Source organism: Phyllopteryx taeniolatus, chromosome 4 (assembly GCF_024500385.1).
Source record: "Phyllopteryx taeniolatus isolate TA_2022b chromosome 4, UOR_Ptae_1.2, whole genome shotgun sequence".
In the NCBI taxonomy this organism is placed as follows: Eukaryota; Metazoa; Chordata; class Actinopteri; order Syngnathiformes; family Syngnathidae; genus Phyllopteryx; species Phyllopteryx taeniolatus.
Window position 1 is genome coordinate 8408867 of NC_084505.1, and position 20108 is coordinate 8428974.

A 20108-nucleotide genomic window follows, 5' to 3' on the forward strand; every position below is an offset into this window, starting at 1 on the left:
TTGAAGGATTGTCTACATATATTTCTATGGACATTAGGGATTAACTGCAATACAGAGTAATTGAGACTGAATCAATAGCAAAATCAAAGTCCATTTTCCCTCAATTGTTTTAATGGTATGTCATACGTTGTTGATGGAATTAGTTACTTTTATTGTTTTTATTGTTAATTGAGATTGTTGTCACATCTCTGTCGGGCCAATTATGCATTATTCGTGCACTCACTGTAGTAGTCTCGCCACCCTGCACTACTTGCATATCTGTTGTTGACCAATACTGGCCACTTGTGCTTGAGAAGTATCTGCACCATTTGCACAATTGACATTGCCCCAGATTATCGCACTACTAGTCACTTTAAACTGCATACATTTCTTGAAGTCTCTGCACCCTTTGCACAATGGTCATTGCACCAGACTATTGTTCTATTAGTAATTTCAAACTGCTCTAATTGCTAGAGGACTCGGCATCATTTTGCATAATTGTAAAAAAAAAAAAAAACAAGTACCGGCATTAGCACATTACCTTTTATTCCTCAGCGATAGTGTTTTTATGTCTCAAAAGTATTCTCTGTCAATTGACTGTCTGCTGTCGTACTAGAGCAGCTCCAACTACCGGAGACAAATTCCTTGTGTGTTTTTGACATACTTGGCAAATAAAGATGATTCTGATTCATGGTTTTGATAAACCCTGACCTTACACTGACATTTTAAATGTTGACAAAGCGGAAAATATGTCTCACTCTACTATGGAGTGCAGTTTTATACATAGCGTATATCATTAAATATTTTTTTCTGATAGTGTCAATCACACAGCTGCCAACTGATAGAAATTTACTTTCTGAGCAATTTGTCCAAATCTTTCTAAATTTCCATATTTTTTAAAATTTTGTCAAGAACAATACCGCAGGACAGTAATTGCAGTATTTTATGTAATAGGATGAAAATAATTCTGCACACTGTTCAATTGCAAGACATAATTGTTACTCTATAATTGTAATCGTTAATAAATTATGGCTTCAATTTACTTCTTGTACAAATGTCTTTCTATGTGCTATTTTTGTATTTCCTGTATCCACTACTACTTCTGAAATTATGCAAAATTCCCCATTGTGGGACTAATAAAGGTTATATTATAAATATTTATGATATTAATATACTTTTTTCAAGTGACGTATTTCCGGTCCTATGTGGCTCTGTAGCATTAGTGTTTTACTTTTACTGCAGACACTGCTGTTCAAAGTTGGCTACTCTGTGTGAAAACACGGTTTCAGCCAGACCTATGAGACAAGTGTACTGTATAATTTTATTTCAGTGTTTTGCGATTACATGTGATGATAGCTTAGCAATCAGCATTGTTTCTCTGTCTTCTCCTGTTAATTACTCCTCAACCTCCCTTTGTGATAATGATAGTTCTCAGGAGTCTAATTTATTCACTGCCATGGAGGCAATGATTATTGACTTACTGCGTTGACACCGGACATGAAGCAAACCTTCACCTCGTTTAGGAGTGGCTCAGCATCGTGTTTAGCTGTGAGCCAGCCGCAGCTCGGGAGGTTAGGCAACTATTCCATGTTGACGCGCCATTTTTTATTTTTTTTATATACAACATAGTGATTATTTCATCAAACTCAGTTATGAAATTGGTACTGGCCATCATCTGAAGCGTCTTAGCGCCCCGACATAGCGCCGTACTGGCCGTTAATGTTGCACGCTTGTTTTTGTCTTTTTTAACTACCTTGAACAAGCAGTTTTACGGGCAGAAGAGTCAGCGCTCAGTGATTCCCGTAACAAAATACGGATTATCTGTGACATTTGACATGACTGCAATCGTTCATATTCATCTATGTAAAAGACTGTTCGGTCCCTTTGGGATACTACATAACAATGTTAGTGTTGATGGAGAAAGTTAATGTACCCTGCAACATTCAACAGGACATCTATGTGGTCATGTTCCTTTGCCAGGGCCTCCACTTGGTCCTTCTTGGTCACATCCACCACCTTGGTCCTAATCCCTGTTGAGGAAGTTGCTTAAAATGATCTGTATATTCATATAAACAGAGCTGCCAACCTATAGAAACTCACTTCCAGAACAATTTGTCAAAATTTGTATTAATTTCCATCTTTTCCAAATTATGCCGAGAACTAGGACAAAAATAACTCTGCATACTGTTCAATTACACAACATAATCATAACTCTATAATCATAATTAATAAATTATGGCTTATATATTTGTTATTTTAATACTTTTATTGCATCAACCTTGTAATGGTAGACGCAGTTGCAGCCTGAATCAAAGTATATGAGATTTCGACGTGGCATCGTCAAAATTCACCTTTATTAATTCTGTTTTGAACCTTGGTCGCGTAATAAAATAGCGTACCCTCAAGCAGCTTTCTTTTCGTCACGGCAGCAAGATATACATATAAAATAAATAAAAAGAATTTTAAAAAAATAAAAAAGCAAATAGCTCGGTAGCTTGATTTTTTTTCTCCCCCATATATACACGCACACACACACACATATATATATATATGTGTGTATATATACACACACAAATAAATATATACACACACAAATAAATATATATATATATATATATATATATATATATATATATATATATATATATATATATATATATATCCCGGTCATTGCAACACAGCACTTTACCAGCAGGTGGCGGTATTAGACCTTCCTGAACAGTCGCTACCTTGAATACTATCCAGTTCCTTGAGCTTCTCCTCATTAATATCAGTTGCAGTGATTTGAGCCCCCTCCTTTGCAAAAGCCTGCACATTTAAAACACAAATCGGTTACAATAGTTGTACAAAGGAAAAATATTAAAAATCCCCAAACTCTAACTTGACTATGTTTTTGCAGGTGACAGTGAACATGTATCAACTGGCCTTTGGGAACAACATCAAGGAAGAGCGGTGACATTAAAATTCCATTACTGGTCTCTCTAGTCAGACTCAATTACTAAACCGAATACCTCAACCCTCATTTTAAATGGATTTTAGCTCCCGCCAGGTTGTGGTTGCTGGATAGTGTGTCATTCACAGCATACGACCTTGTATCAAAGCATCTTTTGAAGACTAAATTGAAATGTTCAACAGATCCCTCACATTACCAAGCAACTTTTAATAATGTGTTTTGAATCAAATAGTCTAAGACTGCGTAGATGCATGCACTCTCAGTCTTAAACCTTTCACACTGTACGAAATACTGCAACAGTCTATCTCACCCACATACTGTCCACGAGAGTATTGCTTTAGGTGAAATAGAATTGACCAATCTTGAGAAGGAAGTTTTAAACTCTTCTCTTGTGACAAGAAGACAACATCTCCAGCACCACACGATCCCATTTATTTACTGTGAAGGATATTTCCTTACAGCAATGCCATGCAAGCAATAAAAAAAGATGTCATAAACTAAAACGGTTATTGTTGTATGATAATGGCTTTGTGAAATGTTGGGGAATGTATACCATTTGCACTTTTGTTTTGAAGCTCTGTCCCCAAAAAAAAATAAAAAATTTTAATCTACTGCTGTGGTACAGATGTTTTATTACTCAAAATGCTATACTCAATATACCACATACAGTAATGGGACAACATTAACATTTGTTGTTTGCATACAAATGCAATATGTGAGTCAACTCTAGAAACAGCATTGAATGGCATACAACAGCCTATTAAATAAACATTTTGCACTGATAATGTGGAATATATCAGCGGGAAATACTTATTAAATCTCATTACTATTGCAGCAGCACGTCCAATCCCCTGCGCAGCGGCTGACAACACAATCACTTTCCCATCTAAGCGGCCCATGATGCACTGCTTGGATGCAGCTCCTGTACGAAAACAAGAACATAGAAAAATAACAACATGTCAGTTTTGTTAATAAAGGCGCTATCTCTACCTGTTAAAGATTTTTCGTGATGCTGCCACAGAGCAGTACCAGTCGAAGGGTAAAGTGTGGTGATGACAATAGAACCAAGGATGGAACCTACTGTGACACAAAAGCACAATAGTACAATACTGTATGGCTAAAATGACAATAAATCAACATCATTAATACAAAAAAAAAAATGGAATACACTTTATATACTGTAGAGTCAGCAGTGTTTAATGAGGTAACGCGTGCCATCAAAGTAAATTGTGAGTCCACAATTTGTTAAGTTTCAATGTAGACTGGTTATTTATACACTTGTACTCTTTCTCCAGACTTCAGCTTTTTCTGCAACTATGTCACGTAATCTTCTATCTTCATTTAGTACGATTAAACTGGGCATTACAGTAGAGTAGTGGTTGGCATATCCATAGTTCTCAGGTCAAGGGTTCGAATCTGGGTTCTTTCCTTCCTGTCAGAAGTGACTAACTGCCGGACTGCGGTCAGGGTCCGGACTCAGAAGCTGTCCCCTATTTTAAGCGGTACAGTTATTGTAGGCTTTACGGTAGTAGTTTAGTGGATGACAAAATGTACAGACCAATTACATTCTGTAGTTTCAGGGTAAAATATACAGTGAACATTTAAAAATTGCAGTGCATTACAATTAATCTATACTGATTATTTATTAAGACACTTCCATTGGATTAGTCACAATTACATCCCTCAAAGCAAAGATCACCGCAGCCTCCTTGAACATGCAACATAATACTTTTAGGTGTTCCAATCAATAGAATCCAAGACCAATCAAAAATGATACAGAAATGTGGAAAAATGTCATTTTAGAAGACATATTCTACATGCTCGTAATTAAATGGCACAAATATATTGTAAGGCAACAGTAAATTCAGTTGTCACTCGTATTAAGGCGTTCATATGCACATATGGATTATAGTCTACTGTACTTCATGTGATTTGCTTTTTAATCGGTGCAATGAACACTCAAATCCACTGACTCAACAAGGCATAAAGTGCAAAGTACAAACCGGATGACAGTTTGCGCTGGATGGCAATAAAACTGCATATAGTGCTAGTTTGGGTATTATTTCTTATTCGGTTTTACAATCTGTTAAATTAAATATTCACACAAAACCAATTCGAAGGACAGAATGGTTCTTGTTCCCAAAAGTGCATGTTCATGTGGCAGTTTGTAACTTGCAACGAGGACATAGAGAACGTGTTACTGGTAGGTTTACGAACATGCTCAGCGTCGGTGGTTAAGTCGGGGAGTAACTTGGAAAAATTCGGTGTTGAAAACTCACCTCGTTTACGGAACGAGAACACGTCCAGCAACTTCGCAGCGACACTGCGCACATGTGATCCTGTTCAACTTGCTGCTATTGGCTACTAACCCGGAAGTAGCACTAGCGAATAGTAATCCGAAAAAGAAAGACTGGTGAGTCATCTATTTATTTATTTCTGTCTTTGTTATGATTAATATTTACAGTTTTTTTTTAAATAGACGCAATGGTGGTGCATTCTTTTAAATATCTAAGAATGTACTCATTCTTCACATATTCATATTGTGAGAATCTATTTGAGTCAATAGACGGTCATAACACAATACCTCTTAATTGTGTCGTTTCATGACTTTTTTTTAAATGTATTTAATTAAAAAAAATTTTTTTTTACTGTTGTGTAGAAAGTGCTCTGCCTGGTATGGGTGGTCCATTTATAAAACAAGGCTTCAAAACGGTGAAATATCAAGCCGCTCTCTCTACGCTCAGACACTGGACGTGTCCACTGAATGCACTGAAAGAAGATGCCGTGTTTATAGCAATTATCTTCAACAATGTATCATGTTTTTATGAACATATCTCTGAAATCAGAGCTGATCAATCCAACCCTTTTCACCCTTTATTAACTGGCCAGAGATGGGTAGCGTAGCCAAATATTATACTCAAGTAAACATACTGTTACTTTAGAATAATATGATCCATCCATTTTCTGAGCCGCTTCTCCTCACTAGGGTCGCGGGCGTGCTGGAGCCTATCCCAGCTGTCATGGGGCAGGAGGCGGGGTACACCCTGAACTGGTTGCCAGCCAATTGCAGGGCACATAGGAACAAACAACCATTCGCACTCACAGTCATGCCTATGGGCAATTTAGAGTCTCCAATTCATGCATGTTTTTGGGATGTGGGAGGAAACCGGAGTGCCCGGAGAAAACCCACGCAGGCACGGGGAGAACATGCAAATTCCACACAGGTGGGGCCGGGGATTGAACCCGGGTCCTCAGAACTGTGAGGCTGACGCTCTAACCGGCCACCGTTTAAACATTTATTTATTTTTTATATGTCAGATTTTAGGGGTGCTGGGATTCATTTTAGTGGTGCTTCAGCAGAAACGTCTGTGGTTTGAAGTATTTCTCAGAAAGAAGAAGAAAAAAAAAGCGAACACTTCAAAGGCCGCTTGGGATGATGTTCATCAGCTTCATGCTCACCTATCACTTTAAAGTTAGCAGTGTCAGAACTGACCTGCACAGTTTAGTTCAATGAAACATGGATGAGCTATTTGCCCTTTTGCGGTGACCATCCTATAAGCTTGTATTTGAGTGAGCGAGAGAGGGAGTCAAGTCACCTTAATATTTTCAACATCACAAATGAATCATCTTGGGAGCCTTTTGTGCTGTACCTCTCTCTGAGGGAAACACTTTGATCAGCGGACAATAGCAAAGCACAATAGAGACGACGCTGGACTAATAACATTTTTGCTGTGTACAATGTCATACGTTGAAGTGTTTTATACTTCAAACAAAATCATTTGATTACAATGTGTTCATGTGAAATAGATCAATGTCTCCCACCTGATTTATATTTTGTCTATTGTGCTGTATAAACAATGTAGTATAATATTTGCCATTATACTTTCTAAAAGCAAACAATGAAGAGAAGCTTAGGAGACTATGCAATTAGAAACATTAGATCAGTGATTCCCACCCAGTGTGCTGGGGCACATTAGTGTGCCATGAGCGATCTTCAAGTGTGCCGTGGGAAATTATCAAATTTTACTTACGGTAACTGCTCAAAAAATTATTCATTTACAAGAAATAATGTATCTTTGTTCCTCTATTTATGTCAGTGAGGCATAGTGACAGACAGAACAAATAAATGCTGTTCTATTAGATGGCAGGAAGTACATACAGTAATTACTTTTTGTTTGTTGGTGTGCCGTGAGATTTTCCAATTGTAAAATATGTGCCTTTGCTCCATAAAGGTTGGAAATCACTGCATTAGACACATTTACATCTCTATCCTTCATCACCCTAACCTGTTGAACATCCTTCCCATCGGGAGGTGACAAGGAGTGTTAACTGCCTTACACACTCTAGACAGTCCATAAACAAACACAGTGCAGCTCTGCTTCTGGCGAGCATATCTCATGACTAGCCATATGATTGGGGAAAAACAAATACAACAACCTAGCAGCCTCTCCTGGGGTCTTCAGATTGGGCCGAAGCAATTACAAATGCTATCTTTAGTGTTTTCATAGCATTATAATTCACATTGTTTGAACTGTTACTCTTACCTTCCCATCGCTATCCCTGTGTCTGGCCAACCTGTACAGGCCTTTCTGTCCTTCTTTAGTGGCCAACCTGGCACACATGTCATCAAATGCCTCTTGTTTATCCTTTGCCACTTCTAGCTTCGCCCTGCGTCGCATCTCCATGTATTCTTGTCTCCTCTCCTTGGTCCTCTCAGTGGCCCACTTCTTCTTAGCTAACCTCTTTCTTTGTATGATTTCCTGTACTTTGAGATTCCACCACCAAGTCCCCTTCTCCCCTTACTTACCAGATGATACACCAAGTACTCTCCTGCTGTCACTCTAATCATCTTGGCTGTAGTGGTCCAGTCTTCTGGAAGCTCCTTCTGTCCAACAAGAGCCTGTCTCACCTCTTCTCGAAAAGGTGCAGAACACTCTTTCTTTCTCTGTTTCCACCACATGGTTCTCTGCTGCAGGGCTGAAAATGAGTCTCACTCCGGCCCTAACATAATTTGGCCAGTTGGTGTACATTGCAATAAAAAAAAAAATGTGATTGTTTTTTTTTTTTTTAGTATCTTCAGCTCTAGCTTGAATGGCTGTCACTCGAATGAACTCATTCACTTGTGTCCATGACAACAGACCCATGCTTTGATTGAACATGCTCTAGTATGAAAAAAAAAAAGGAAAAAACACGCACAAACACACACAAGATGGTCCAACACTGACATGTCTGAGTGGGGGAAAAAAGCTTCAAAATCACTACGTGCTGATTTACTATAATCTTGTCAAGATAAAGTGAGTTGAAATGATGCTCCAAATTTCCAGCCATCCATCCAATCGCTCACCCTCACTGGCGTCACAGGCATGCTTGCATCTATCGGAACTGACTTTGGACGAAAGGCAGGATAGACCCTGAATTGGCAGCCAATCGCAGGGCACATACAAACAAATAAACTTTCACACTCACATTCATACCTAAGGACAATTTAGAGTCCTCAGTTAACTACCATGTATGTTTTTGGAATGTGGGAGGAAACCGAAGTTCCTGGCGAAAACCCACCCAGGCACGGAGATGTGATAACCAGTAGACCACTGTGTCGCCCTGCTGCAATTTTGAAACATTAAAATGGGACAGGCAAGTATGCCTTTCCATTCTTGAAAAAAATGCATGTACTCCCATTTGGACAAGACTTCTGACAATAGGACACACAAATAATAATAATCCATCCATCAATCGATCCATCCATTTTCTATGCAGCTCATCTTCATTAGGGTTAGTGTGAGCTGGTGCCTATCACAACAGACTTTGGGTCCGAATCAGGGTATTGTATTGAAGAAATTGCTAAAGACATGATCATGTGATGTTTTTGTAACTTGACAATCATGTAATGAAAATGTTTTAACATCGCTCTTTCAGAAATGACAACTGCAACCTCCTTTGACCTTGGGGGGAGCAGGTAATAACTGAGGTGAAGATGAGCAGGAGACAAGGTGATTGCTGCATTTTTTTTCAACCTGTCCTCTGTTTTGGAAATTAAATCAGGAAACAATCTTATCTTTTGTGGGTTTTTATTACCAAAAAAAAGAAGAAATCTTTGCAAAGAGAGAGAGAGTCAAGACCGGTTACAGGTGCCCGCATCTCTGAAGAACACGGAAGAAAAACGCCTTATTAAACCAAAGAAAAAATGGGAGGGAGATCAGGAAAAGAAAGAAAGACCTAGTCACATAGTTATCTCATCTTGTCTCATCTTGTCCTTGAGAGAAAACGGAGGTTGGTACAGCCACGGAGACAGTATGACGGAACGGACTAAGACTAAGAAACAATGTAGCTAACACAAGAACAAAGGACTATTGAAGTAATAAAATCACCACACACAAAACTATCGTGTATAATACAATAAAAGAGTATATAGACTATATTTTGTCATTTTGCCATCACACCTGTTCAGCTGCTAAGCCATGCAGAATGGTGGATCTGTATGCCTTTTGATGCTGGAATAGATTTTCTGTCCAAGAGGGAGTTTGAAATACTCCATCTGTGATTATTTGTACTGTGATATATGGTATACTGAAAATGCCATCTCATCTTAGAGGGAAGATTGTAGTAAGACCCAATGCCACTTGCGCTGAATTGAAGCATGCATATTTATTAGTATTTTCCCAGACAGTTTAGCCCTAGTCCTGATTGATGACTAGGTAGTTTTAATTGGGCCCACATTATTAAGGCTTATCGGCTTCCCTCCCAGTGACGAGGACTGGCTAAGTGTGGCTAAAGGTTTAGCCACATAAACACACGTGATGTTGTGGCTAACTACACACAAGTGTGGCTAGGAGATTTTTATACTGTTTAGCCACATTGGCTAAAAGGTTTCATGACCCAGTGCCAACCCTAATTACCTTCTTACCAACCTATTACTATGGTCACCGAGTCCATTATCCCTGCACTGGGTGCTTGCGGCCCCTCAATATGATGCACTGTTTTAAAATTGGAGAGGCTGGTGGGAATAAGGCGGGATGGCCATGGAGCACTGCTAACCCACAGCCTGGCCCTGACCCACATGTCTGTATGTGGTGCATTGAAAACAGTGTGCAACCCGTACGTGGGTACCTTCTAGTTATGTTGATCAATTGGCAGATATGTTAAGGTAAGTTACTTTTGTCATGATCTGTGCCCTACACTTCCTTCTTTGGAGCTTCGGGGGGCGCTTTGTGCCTCGCTTCCACCCCCAGCCCCCTCTCTCTCTCTCTCCAGCCATCCTCACCTACTCGCCCGCGCACCTGTTCCCAATCAGTACTTATCACTGCCTGTATTTAAGCCTGCCTGATCCAGGGATCCAGCGCCAAAGTGTGGTTGGTGTGGGCAGCAAAGCAGGAGACATGGGAGGACTACACGAACGAGTGGGACCAAGGAGCTACCAGCTAGGATTTTAGTCAAAGGTATCAAACTCAAGAGCCGCTGCCCAAATCTGTCCCTATGTGTCATTGAACACTATGTGGCCCGCCAAAAGCTTGCCACAATTTTTACCATCTATTTATAAACAGACTAACTATAAAATGCTAACATCCAAATGTTGGGGCAATTACGTAATATGATGAGGCGATTATTAGGGGTTCCCACACAAATCCAGGAGGTGACAAGGAGTGTAACTGCCTTGCACACTCTAGATAGTCCATAAACAAACACAGTGCAGCTCTGCTTCTGGCGAGCATATCTCATGACTAGCCATATGATTGGGGGAAAAAAATACAACAACAACCTAGCATCTTTAGTGTTTTTATAGCATTATAATTCACATTGTTTGAACTGTTACTCTTGCATCATTTGGTTCTAAAATAGCAACTACTGGTGTTGTGCTTTCCTAAAAAGAAAATATTTATAAGCTGTTGAGGTTTCATTTTAAATGTCATTAAATCTGTTCCTGTTTACCAAATAGATAAGCAGCTTGTTTTGCATTTTATTCCCTTACTGTATCCAAAGGGAACTCAACCCTGAACTGAAAACCAAGGGATGTACCAAGCTATTACTTTTGCTTTACCGTTACAGATTATTATGCGCTTTCATCGTTACAACTGGCCCCTTGTGTGCAACCACGAATGCATCGTCGCCTGTGATGAAATTTGAGTTGAGAGTGTGACACGTCTGGTTGAAGTCATCTACAATGTTGTAGATGGTATTGCCTTGGCCTGACCAGGTACATTTTCTATTTTTCCAATAGAAAAGTATATAGCTACTAGAGCTGTGCAGTGGAAAAGGGGCATATGTTTGCCTTACTAAATGACTTTAGTAATGTAGTTGGTGGTTGTAAAGTTTAGTAGTTGCTGTATTTAAACATCTTAGCAGTTTATTTTAACTGTTTATCCATCTAAACCATTTAGTGTCTCTGCTTTGCAGCTTGTTAAATTTAATCCTAGAATGTAATGATGTTGATGTTTTTTTATGTTCATAATGTTCCCTGTGTGTGGTATCTCATAATTACTCAGTTACCTCTGTTGTAATAACTCGAACCCCATCTTCAGCCTGCATTCATATGATTCACTATTACTTTGTGCAAAACCATTGTATTCATTTAACACTGCCGTGGAATGTTCCTCAGGATGTTAATACTATTGTGTAAAAGTATAATGTGTAACTTTGTCATTCTTTGTCAAATGTAATGTTGTATGAGAACTGTACACCGTCTTTCCACTGCACAGCTTTGTAATAAATTCACAAAAATGCTTTTGGTGTCTTACTCTTTATTTATTTTTTTCCACCAGTGTGATGAAGAATGCACAATGAAAAAAATGTCAATGTTGAAAAAATAAGCTTTAGTATAAAATGTCATTTGAAGTTATACTATTGTAAATATCACTTGTGGTTTAATAAAGATGGAGAATACTGTTATGGCTTACTTACAGTAAAACAGTAGTCCCTTTATCTGAATTTGCTATCAGCAAAAAAAATATTATAGGTTATTTATTATTTGTAATTAATTATTTAGTTTAAAAAAATGTTAAACCAACAACTGTGAAGGCAATGTTTGCTGCAAAGTAAAATGTCAAATACAATATAATTACAATTATTGCAATTCAGAAAACATATCACCCAAGCTACAACAAAGAGTTACCACACAAAGACACACAGTGCACTTCAACATTAATACAAAACATATTAAAACGTATTTTTTAACAAACACTTAACATAAATTCACTAAACGTTTACAATAACTTCAGAGTCTGGTGCCTATACTTTCAAGAAGCCTCAAAACATTCAAAATCCATATTAAAGGGCTTGACAACAGCAACTTTTTTGTAAAAACTCCTATTACAGTATATTAAAGGGCTTGAACAAAGCAAGAACAATAACATGTTTAAAACCTTGTGTTAAGTTAGTTTTTTTTCTTTATTTTGATGTATTTTTTTTAAATCTATTTACAGTAGAAAAAAGATAAACGTATACAACACAAAGGCTTTCCTTAGTTGCTTTTTGCAGAGATTGAGCAGAACACATCAAATTGCATGACAGTTTCATTCTGTTGAATGACTGAATGAAATATGCTTCACAGGGTACAAGAACACAGTAAAATAATGACTGCATGAAGTTCAGATTGTTTGTTTTAAGAAAAAAGAAAGACAGCAGTCCAAAAGCGCCACATAGTCATCTTATTTTCCTTGTTCATTTACATGTAAAGATATCTATTAATGAATTCAGCAGACAACAGAAGCGATTCAACATTCATTTCTTCAGAGAAACACAGTACTTCCACACGTCAAATAAAGTTCATTATATTAAATAAACTTTGACATAGTTACATATCTACAATCACCACAACATATTGTCTGATTCAGCCTGCTGAGAGTATGTCATCACTCAAGCATGCGCAGTGTTTTAATAGTGTAAATTCAAGTAGTACAAATACATCATAATTTAAACAGGAATAATTGGAACCACGGGGCTGAGACGTTTCCAAAACAACGGCACAATTAACATTTTGATGTCTATTAGTGATTGTTTTTTTGACTGAGCAGGAATTCACTGTTGCAGGAGACACTCGATCTGATTAGAGTAAACCTTTGTAACACAGTAATGTGCAGTTTCATTTCAGCTAAGAATTGTGAAGATCATTAACATGTAAACAAGGGGCGCCACTAGGTTTAACGGATTTTCCGTCCATCCAAACAATATATTGTGCCTGCTATATTTCGTCGATGGAGGGTGGGGGACGTGGGGGTGTTGATTGGAGGAGTTTAGGAATTTAGGGGGGCTTCGTCCCCCTTAAATTGGCCACTGATACAACAGCCTTTGATTGTATGTATGTACAACCCCAATTCCATTGAAGTTGGGATGTTGTGTTAAACATAAATAAAAACAGAATACAATGATTTGCAAATCATTTTCAACCTATATTTAATTTAATACACTACAAAGACAAGATATTTAATGTGCAAACTGATAAACTTGTGGTAAACAGGGTCATGTTTACTGCTGTCTTACATCACCTTTTCTTTTAACAACATTCAATAAATGTTTGGGAACTGAGGACACTAGTTGTTGAAGCTTTGTAGGTGGAATTCTTTCCCATTCTTGCTTGATGTATAGCTTCAGCTGTTCAACAGTCCGGGGTCTCCGTTGTCGTATTTTACGCTTCATAATGCGCCACACATTTTCAATGGGAGACAGGTCTGGACTGCAGGCAGGCCAGTGTAGTACCCACACTCTTTTACGACGAAGCCACGCTGTTGTAACACGTGCAGAATGTGGTTTGGCACTGTCTTGCTGAAATAAGCAGGGGCGTCCATGAAAAAGACCTTGCTTGGATGGCAGCATATGTTTCTCCAAAACCTGTATGTACCTTTCAGCATTAATGGTGCCTTCACAGTTGTGTAAGTTACCCATGCCATTGGCACTAACACAGCCCCATACCATCACAGATGCTGGCTTTTGAACTTTGCGTACATAAAAGTCCAGATGGTTCTTTTCGTCTTTGGCCCGGAGGACACGACGTCCACAATTTCCCAAAACAATTTGAAATGTGGACTCGTCGGACCATAGAACACTTTTCCACTTTGCATCAGTCTATCTTAGATGAGCTCGGGCCCAGAGAAGCCGGCGGCATTTCTGGGTGTAGTTGATGAATGGCTTTTGCGTTGCATAGTATTTGCATATATTTCAAGTTGCACTTACGGATGTAGCGCCAAACTGTATTTACTGACATTGGTTTTCTGAAGTGTTCCTGAGCCCATGTAGTGATATCCTTTACACATTGATGTCGGTTTTTGATGCAGTGCCGCCTGAGGGATCGAAGGTCACAGGCATTTAATGTTGGTTTTCGGCCTTGCCGCTTACATGCAGTGATTTCTCCAGATTATCTGAACCTTTTGATATTATGGACCGTAGATGATGAAATCCCTAAATTCCTTGCAATTGTACTTTGAGCAATTGTACGTTGAGGAACATTGTCCTTAAACTGTTCGACTATTTTCTCACACACTTGTTCACAAAGAGGTGAACCTCGCCGCATCTTTGCTTGTGAATGACTGAGCAATTCAGGGAAGCTCCTTTTATACCCAATCATGGCATCCCTGTGGGATGTTCCAAACAGGTGTTTGATGAGCATTCCTCAACTTTCTCAGTCTTTTTTGCCACCTGTCCCATCTTTTTTGGAACGTGTTGCAGCCATAAAATTCTAAGTTGATGATTATTTGCTAAAAACAAATGTTTATCAATTTGAACATTAAATATATTGTATTTGTAGTGTATTCAATTAAATATTAGTTGAACATGATTTGCAAATCATTGTATTCTGATTTGATTTATGTTTAACACAACGTCCCAACTTCATTGGAATTGGGTTTGTATCATGGAGGTGTGTCAAATTCTCATATGCCTGTTTTTTTATGTCATTGTTGATGCACAGCAGGAAAAATACCACTCAAGGGAATTGCTCAGCTTGAGGATTCATTTTGGGTTTTTATGCTTCCAATGCTGCAAGAGGCAGGTGTGTGACGAGACGTGATGTAGCTTCTCTTCCTAGAGGACAGGGACCACTTCCTTCCGCAGCTGCTGCCATCCCCTTCAGCGGGGTCGTAAACCACAACCATGGTAGTGTCCATTCTGGAGAGTGTGTACATGCTGCTCTGCCGGGCCGGGTGCTGCCGGCTCGAGCGAAGTTCCAACTCGTCGTAACTGGAGACCTTGATGAAAGGGCACCAGCAAAAAGCTCGCTTGAAGCCAGCACGAAACCTGATGCGGCATCAGAGAGCAGACATAGAACCCAAGAGCTGTCACAAGGCAGTAGATTGATCAGAGAGCAGAGAGAAAATGACAGGTAGAAGATAAATAAAACTTCATCTGTTGCCATTTTATATGATAATGTATTCTGCGGTCAATGACTATTGAGCTGGGCCATGGCCGGGGCAAGACTTCAACTGAGATGCATAAGCAAAGAGGTTTAGGTTATTGTGTCTCATGTAAAGATTTGCAGGATTGTATTGATTTTTTATGTGAACACGAACCAAGCCAAATTCAGGTAACAAGTTTAGTTTGCCTCTACAATGTCGTCCAGTGATTTCCAACCAGTGTGCCGTGAGAGATGACATAGCCCTGTCGGAACCCCTGCTGGCCCCATATATTCATTATATATGTTAAATTTTAGTGATTATTTTGTATTTAACATCTTTATATTTTATTATTTGAGCCCCTTTAAGAAATTTTTAGTACAATTGCATTCATAGCTATGACTCAGTTAACCTCGCCAAAATCAGGGCATTGCAATTGTACAAATGAGTAATAATGCTTCCAAGAATAAATCAATTACAAAATTATTAAAATATTTACTTAGCACTGACATTCCAACAATGCTTTAGCTTGTGCTTTGATGTTGTGTACACTTTATTTATATTACAGTATATGTAAATATTGGCTGGTTGATGGGAGGCTCAATTTAGGGGATTGTGTGTGTGTGTGTGTGTGTGTGTGTGTGCATGTTTGCTTGTGTAACTGTTGCTTGAGTATTATGATTTACGTTTAATTATTATTTTGTATATTAGTGATTATACTGTATGTATGTGTTGAAAGGACCCCCTTGAAAATGAGATGATGCATCCCAAGGGGCTATCCTTGGAAAACAAACAAACAAACAAAAAAAAACAACACACACTATATAAAATATATTTTTTAAAAAGCCAGTAGTCCCAAAACATTTCAGTGCCACTGGCCTTTTTCATGAAAATACGTATGCCGTTTTCCGACAAGTGTTACGACATAACAACAACGGCACAGTGCCATGAAGTGTCATGTGTTGGTGTGCGTTCTCTTACTTTTATGATGAATAAAGCTCTCGTTAGCACATTGTTGTTGCCTGCGAATTATTGGACATAATCTGGCGATGGCTGGCGTTAGCTTCGTTAGCTTTGGCTACCAGCTTGAGGCTAACACCCGTTTCCTGTCAAGCGCGTGTCACGGTTTTTTCTTTCGTCGTCATAACATCCTGTCCTGGCCGGGATGTTTCAGTGATAAAAGTATTTTGGTCAGAAAATGTGCTTCTGGGTCATTTTCAGCGGGCAAAATATTTTGGTTATTTCGACTTTCGGTAAAATTTGTACTGCTGGCCTGAATGGTTATCTATAAGTACGTGGTGGCTAACACCGCGCAAAGTGACGTTATGCTGGGAAATTAAAGCATCGTTAAAGAGAACCGGCGTTGTCGGCGGCGTCCAATTCTCATGGAATAAGTCAATTGTACCCGGTTATTAGTCGGGACCGGTTTTCAATGCCCAACTCGAGCCACAGTGCCAGTAAACAACAGCGCCCAATTGTGATCCACTTATCAGAGGTCGGGTCGCGGGGGCAGCAGCTTGAGGAAGAAAGCCCAGACTTCCCTCTCCCCAGCCACTTCGTCCAGCTCTTCCGGGGGGATCAGAGGCGTTCCCAGGCCAGCCGAGAGACACAGTCTCTCCAGGGTGCCCTGGGTCGTCCCCGGGGCCTTCTTCTGGTGGGATGTGCCTCTCACCAGGGAGGCGTCCGGGATGCACCCTAATCAGATGCCAGAGCCACCTCATCTGTCTCGATACGGAGGAGCAGCGGCTTGACTCTGAGTCCCTCCTGGATGACCGAACTTCTCACCCTATCTTTAATGAAGAGCCCGGACACCCTGCAGAGGAAACTCATTTCTGCCGCTTTCGGTCACGACCCACAGCTCATAACCATAGGAACGTAGATCGACTGGTAAACCGGTAACCTTCTCCACCACGACAGATGGATACAGAGTCCACATCGCGGCAGACACTGCACCGATCTGCCTGTCGATCTCCCACTCCATTCTCCTTACTCTATAACAAGATCCCGAGATACTTGAACTCCTCCACTTGGGGCAGTATCTTCTCCTCGACTCGTAGAGGGCACTCTACCCTTTTCCGACAGAGGACCGTAGCCGCAAATATGGGCGTGCTGATTTTCATCCCAGTCGGTTCACACTCCGCTGCGAACCGCTCCAGTGAGAAGTGGAGATCACAGCTTGATGAAGCCAACAGCACCACGTCATCTGCAAAAAGCAGCAACGTGATACTGATGTCTTCAAACCGGACCCCCTCAACACCGCGGCTGTGTCTAGAAATTCTGTCCATATAGGTAATGAACAGAATTGGTGACAAAGCGTGACAAGCGAGTCCAACTCTCACTGGAAACAAATACAACTTAAAATGCGGACCAAACTCTGACATCTGTCGTACAGGGACTGAAAAGTCTGTATCAAGGTATCTGGTAGTCCAACTCTCACTGGAAACAAATACAACTTCAAATGCGGACCAAACTCTGACATCTGTCGTACAGGGACTGAAAAGTCCGTATCAAGGTATCCGGTAGTCCAACTCTCACTGGAAACAAATACGACTTAAAATGCGGACCAAACTCTGAGACCTGTCGTACAGGGACCGAACAGTCTGTATCAAGGAATCCGGTACCCCATACTCCCGAAGCACCCTCCACAGGACTCCCTGGATGACACGGTTGACAAGTCCACAAAAGACATGTAGACTGGTTGGGCAAACTCCCATGCACCCTTGAGGACCCTGCTGACGGTGTAGAGCCGGTCCACTGTTCCACGGCCAGGACGAAAACCACACTTCTCCTGAATCTGAGATTCAACTTCCTGATGCACCCTCCTCTCCGGAAACCCTGAATAGACCTTACCAGGGGAGGCTGAGGAGTGTGATCCCTCTATAGTGGGAACACACCCTCTGGCAGACCGGGGTGGTGATCCCCCTTTTTAAGGGGTGGGGGGCAATAAGTATGCCCACACTGTCATGGCCCTGTGTTTCAAGTTGTTTTTCTTTGTGTTGCAGTGTCTGGGTGGGCGTGGACATCGGTGACGCACCTGTCATGCATTGTAATCATCAGCCTTTTTAGGGAGCACCGTGACAGTGTGTGGGCGTCGGAATATTCACTCGTTTTTGCCCCGTGTTTGCCGCCGTTCTGACCGCTGTCCAAATTTAGGCTCAATACGATTATACCACACGGACCGTTTGTCGTGTCTCCCTGCGTTATCTGTTTTTGATTCTCACTGGTGGTGAGTTCCTTTAGTTTTGTATGTCTCGCCATCACATGATCTGCCATTTAATTAAAATTGTTCGGACCTCTGACCTGGAGTCTATTTTTTGGGATCTGCCCTTACGGCATTGCCGATCGTGACACACACCACACCAGAGTGGAAAAGAGTCCTATCCCTCTCAAGAGGACTGATACGGGAGCCCAAGCTATGTGTAGAGGTGAGCCCGACTGTATCTAGTGGGAACTTCTCAACCTCGCACACCAGCTCGGGCTCCTTCACTGCCAGAGAGGTGACATTACGTCCCTAGAGTCAGGTTCTGTAGCTGGGCATCGGACCGCTAAGGTCCCCGCCTTCAGCCGCCACCCAGCTCACTATGCACCCAACCCCCTTGTCCCTTCCCACAAGTGGTGAGCTCACAGGAAGGGGGCCTCTTCGGGCTGTGCCCGGCCCGGGCCCATGGGTGCAGGTCCGGCCACCAGGCGCTTGCCTTCGAGCCCTCCTCCAGGCCTGGCTCCAAAGGGGGGCCCTGGTGACCTGGGCCCGGGCAAGGGAAACTAAGAACCATGAATGTTCATTATCATTTGAACCGTGCTTTGTCTGGTCCTTCACTTTGCACCTTTTTGCCATAGGTGACCCTACCAGGGGCATTAAGCCCCAGACAACTTAGCTCCTAGGATCACTGGGACACACAAACCCCTCTACCACGATAAGGTGACGGCTCAGGGAGGGACAGCTAAATTGGTTTGGACAAAAATTCTGTGTTAAAGTGCAATTAATTACACAGTCCAGTTAAAGTGGAGTTACCACAATGTTTAAAAAACAAATATTTTTTTTACTCGAACTCTGTAAAGCATCAAAGGTCAGATCCTTTAAAATAAATAGCTTTCGTTCTCTGACATCCGAGTTTATAGGATCATTATCATAGGACTGCAGTATGTCAAGCTTCAGCCCCTACTAACTGTACCACTGTTTTTGGAACCCCAACAGCCATTGCCAAAAAGTAAACTATAAATCTATGATTTGTTATTGTTGACCTAATTTGGACAGTGGAAAATCATACCAAATGTATCAAAACTGAACTGCTTGGCTTTGAAACAGTGCTTAAAAGTAGCTTGCTGTGAAAATCAGTGATAATACAGTCATTCATTCATTCACAAGAACACTGAAAAAAATTGGAAAATGTTAAATACTTGTATGCACTGTATGTTTATTAATTTATAGGTAAAGACAAAAATACCATCACATCGGTGGTGCAATAACATCACATTTTTAAGAAAATGTCACCGTAATAAAACCTTAATTAGATGACTGGTGATTAAGGGTTAATGAGACGTCTTAGCCACTTCTGCAGTGATGATTCATTTCTCCGAATCAATTTAAAAAAAAATCACTCCTTTGTGGCAAAAAAATAAAAACAAATCTGGCATGTTTATGATGCTTATGTAAATATATTCTGACATAAATGACAGTTTGTATAAAGGGAGAAGGCTGAATTATTGGCTTTGGCGGTGGTCTCCGCTCTGCTGAGTGCCCTTCTACTTTCCAAGTCAATGCATCCAGACAATCCAACCAGATATAATACACTTAGCCCTTTCTCTTTTCATTAGGATGCAATGATTAAAATCTCAAACTTATTTATCTTGAAAGGACA

General features: G+C 40.4%; 2 protein-coding genes and 1 long non-coding RNA gene across 7 annotated transcripts in view; 1 reads left to right on the top strand and 2 right to left on the bottom strand.

Annotated features, from left to right (window-relative positions):
• bdh2 (3-hydroxybutyrate dehydrogenase, type 2) overlaps nucleotides 1-5314 on the bottom strand; it is a 22126-nt gene extending 16812 nt beyond the window's left edge. The window contains exons 1-5 of one of the 3 annotated variants that reach the window (XM_061772288.1): nucleotides 5212-5257; nucleotides 3923-4012; nucleotides 3760-3854; nucleotides 2709-2787; nucleotides 1913-2009 (exon numbers count right to left, since the gene is read on the bottom strand). In XM_061772288.1, the coding sequence (XP_061628272.1) occupies nucleotides 1913-2009; nucleotides 2709-2787; nucleotides 3760-3831 (248 nt within the window). In that variant the 5' untranslated portion in view covers nucleotides 3832-3854; nucleotides 3923-4012; nucleotides 5212-5257. Of the gene's footprint in view, nucleotides 1-1912; nucleotides 2010-2708; nucleotides 2788-3759; nucleotides 3855-3922; nucleotides 4013-5210 lie in introns of all 3 variants that reach the window. The other 2 variants (XM_061772287.1, XM_061772286.1) reach the window with 2 other exon arrangements.
• Nucleotides 5207-11650, top strand: LOC133477488 (uncharacterized). 3 transcript variants are annotated; one of them, XR_009788381.1, is made up of 5 exons: nucleotides 5207-5345; nucleotides 7743-7855; nucleotides 8849-8922; nucleotides 10184-10368; nucleotides 10976-11650. It is a non-coding gene; the product is annotated as an uncharacterized LOC133477488 (long non-coding RNA). The 3 variants fall into 3 exon arrangements; XR_009788379.1 differs by having other exon boundaries at nucleotides 10248-10368; XR_009788380.1 differs by lacking the exon at nucleotides 7743-7855 and having other exon boundaries at nucleotides 5223-5345; nucleotides 10248-10368.
• A 121-nt stretch (nucleotides 11651-11771) lies between these two features.
• The window catches only part of tacr3a (tachykinin receptor 3a), a 31875-nt gene continuing 23538 nt past the window's right edge, over nucleotides 11772-20108 (bottom strand). Inside the window, exon 5 of the mRNA XM_061772285.1 lies at nucleotides 11772-15154. Within this exon, the coding sequence (XP_061628269.1) occupies nucleotides 14857-15154 (298 nt within the window). The 3' untranslated portion in view covers nucleotides 11772-14856. The remainder of the gene's footprint in view (nucleotides 15155-20108) is intronic.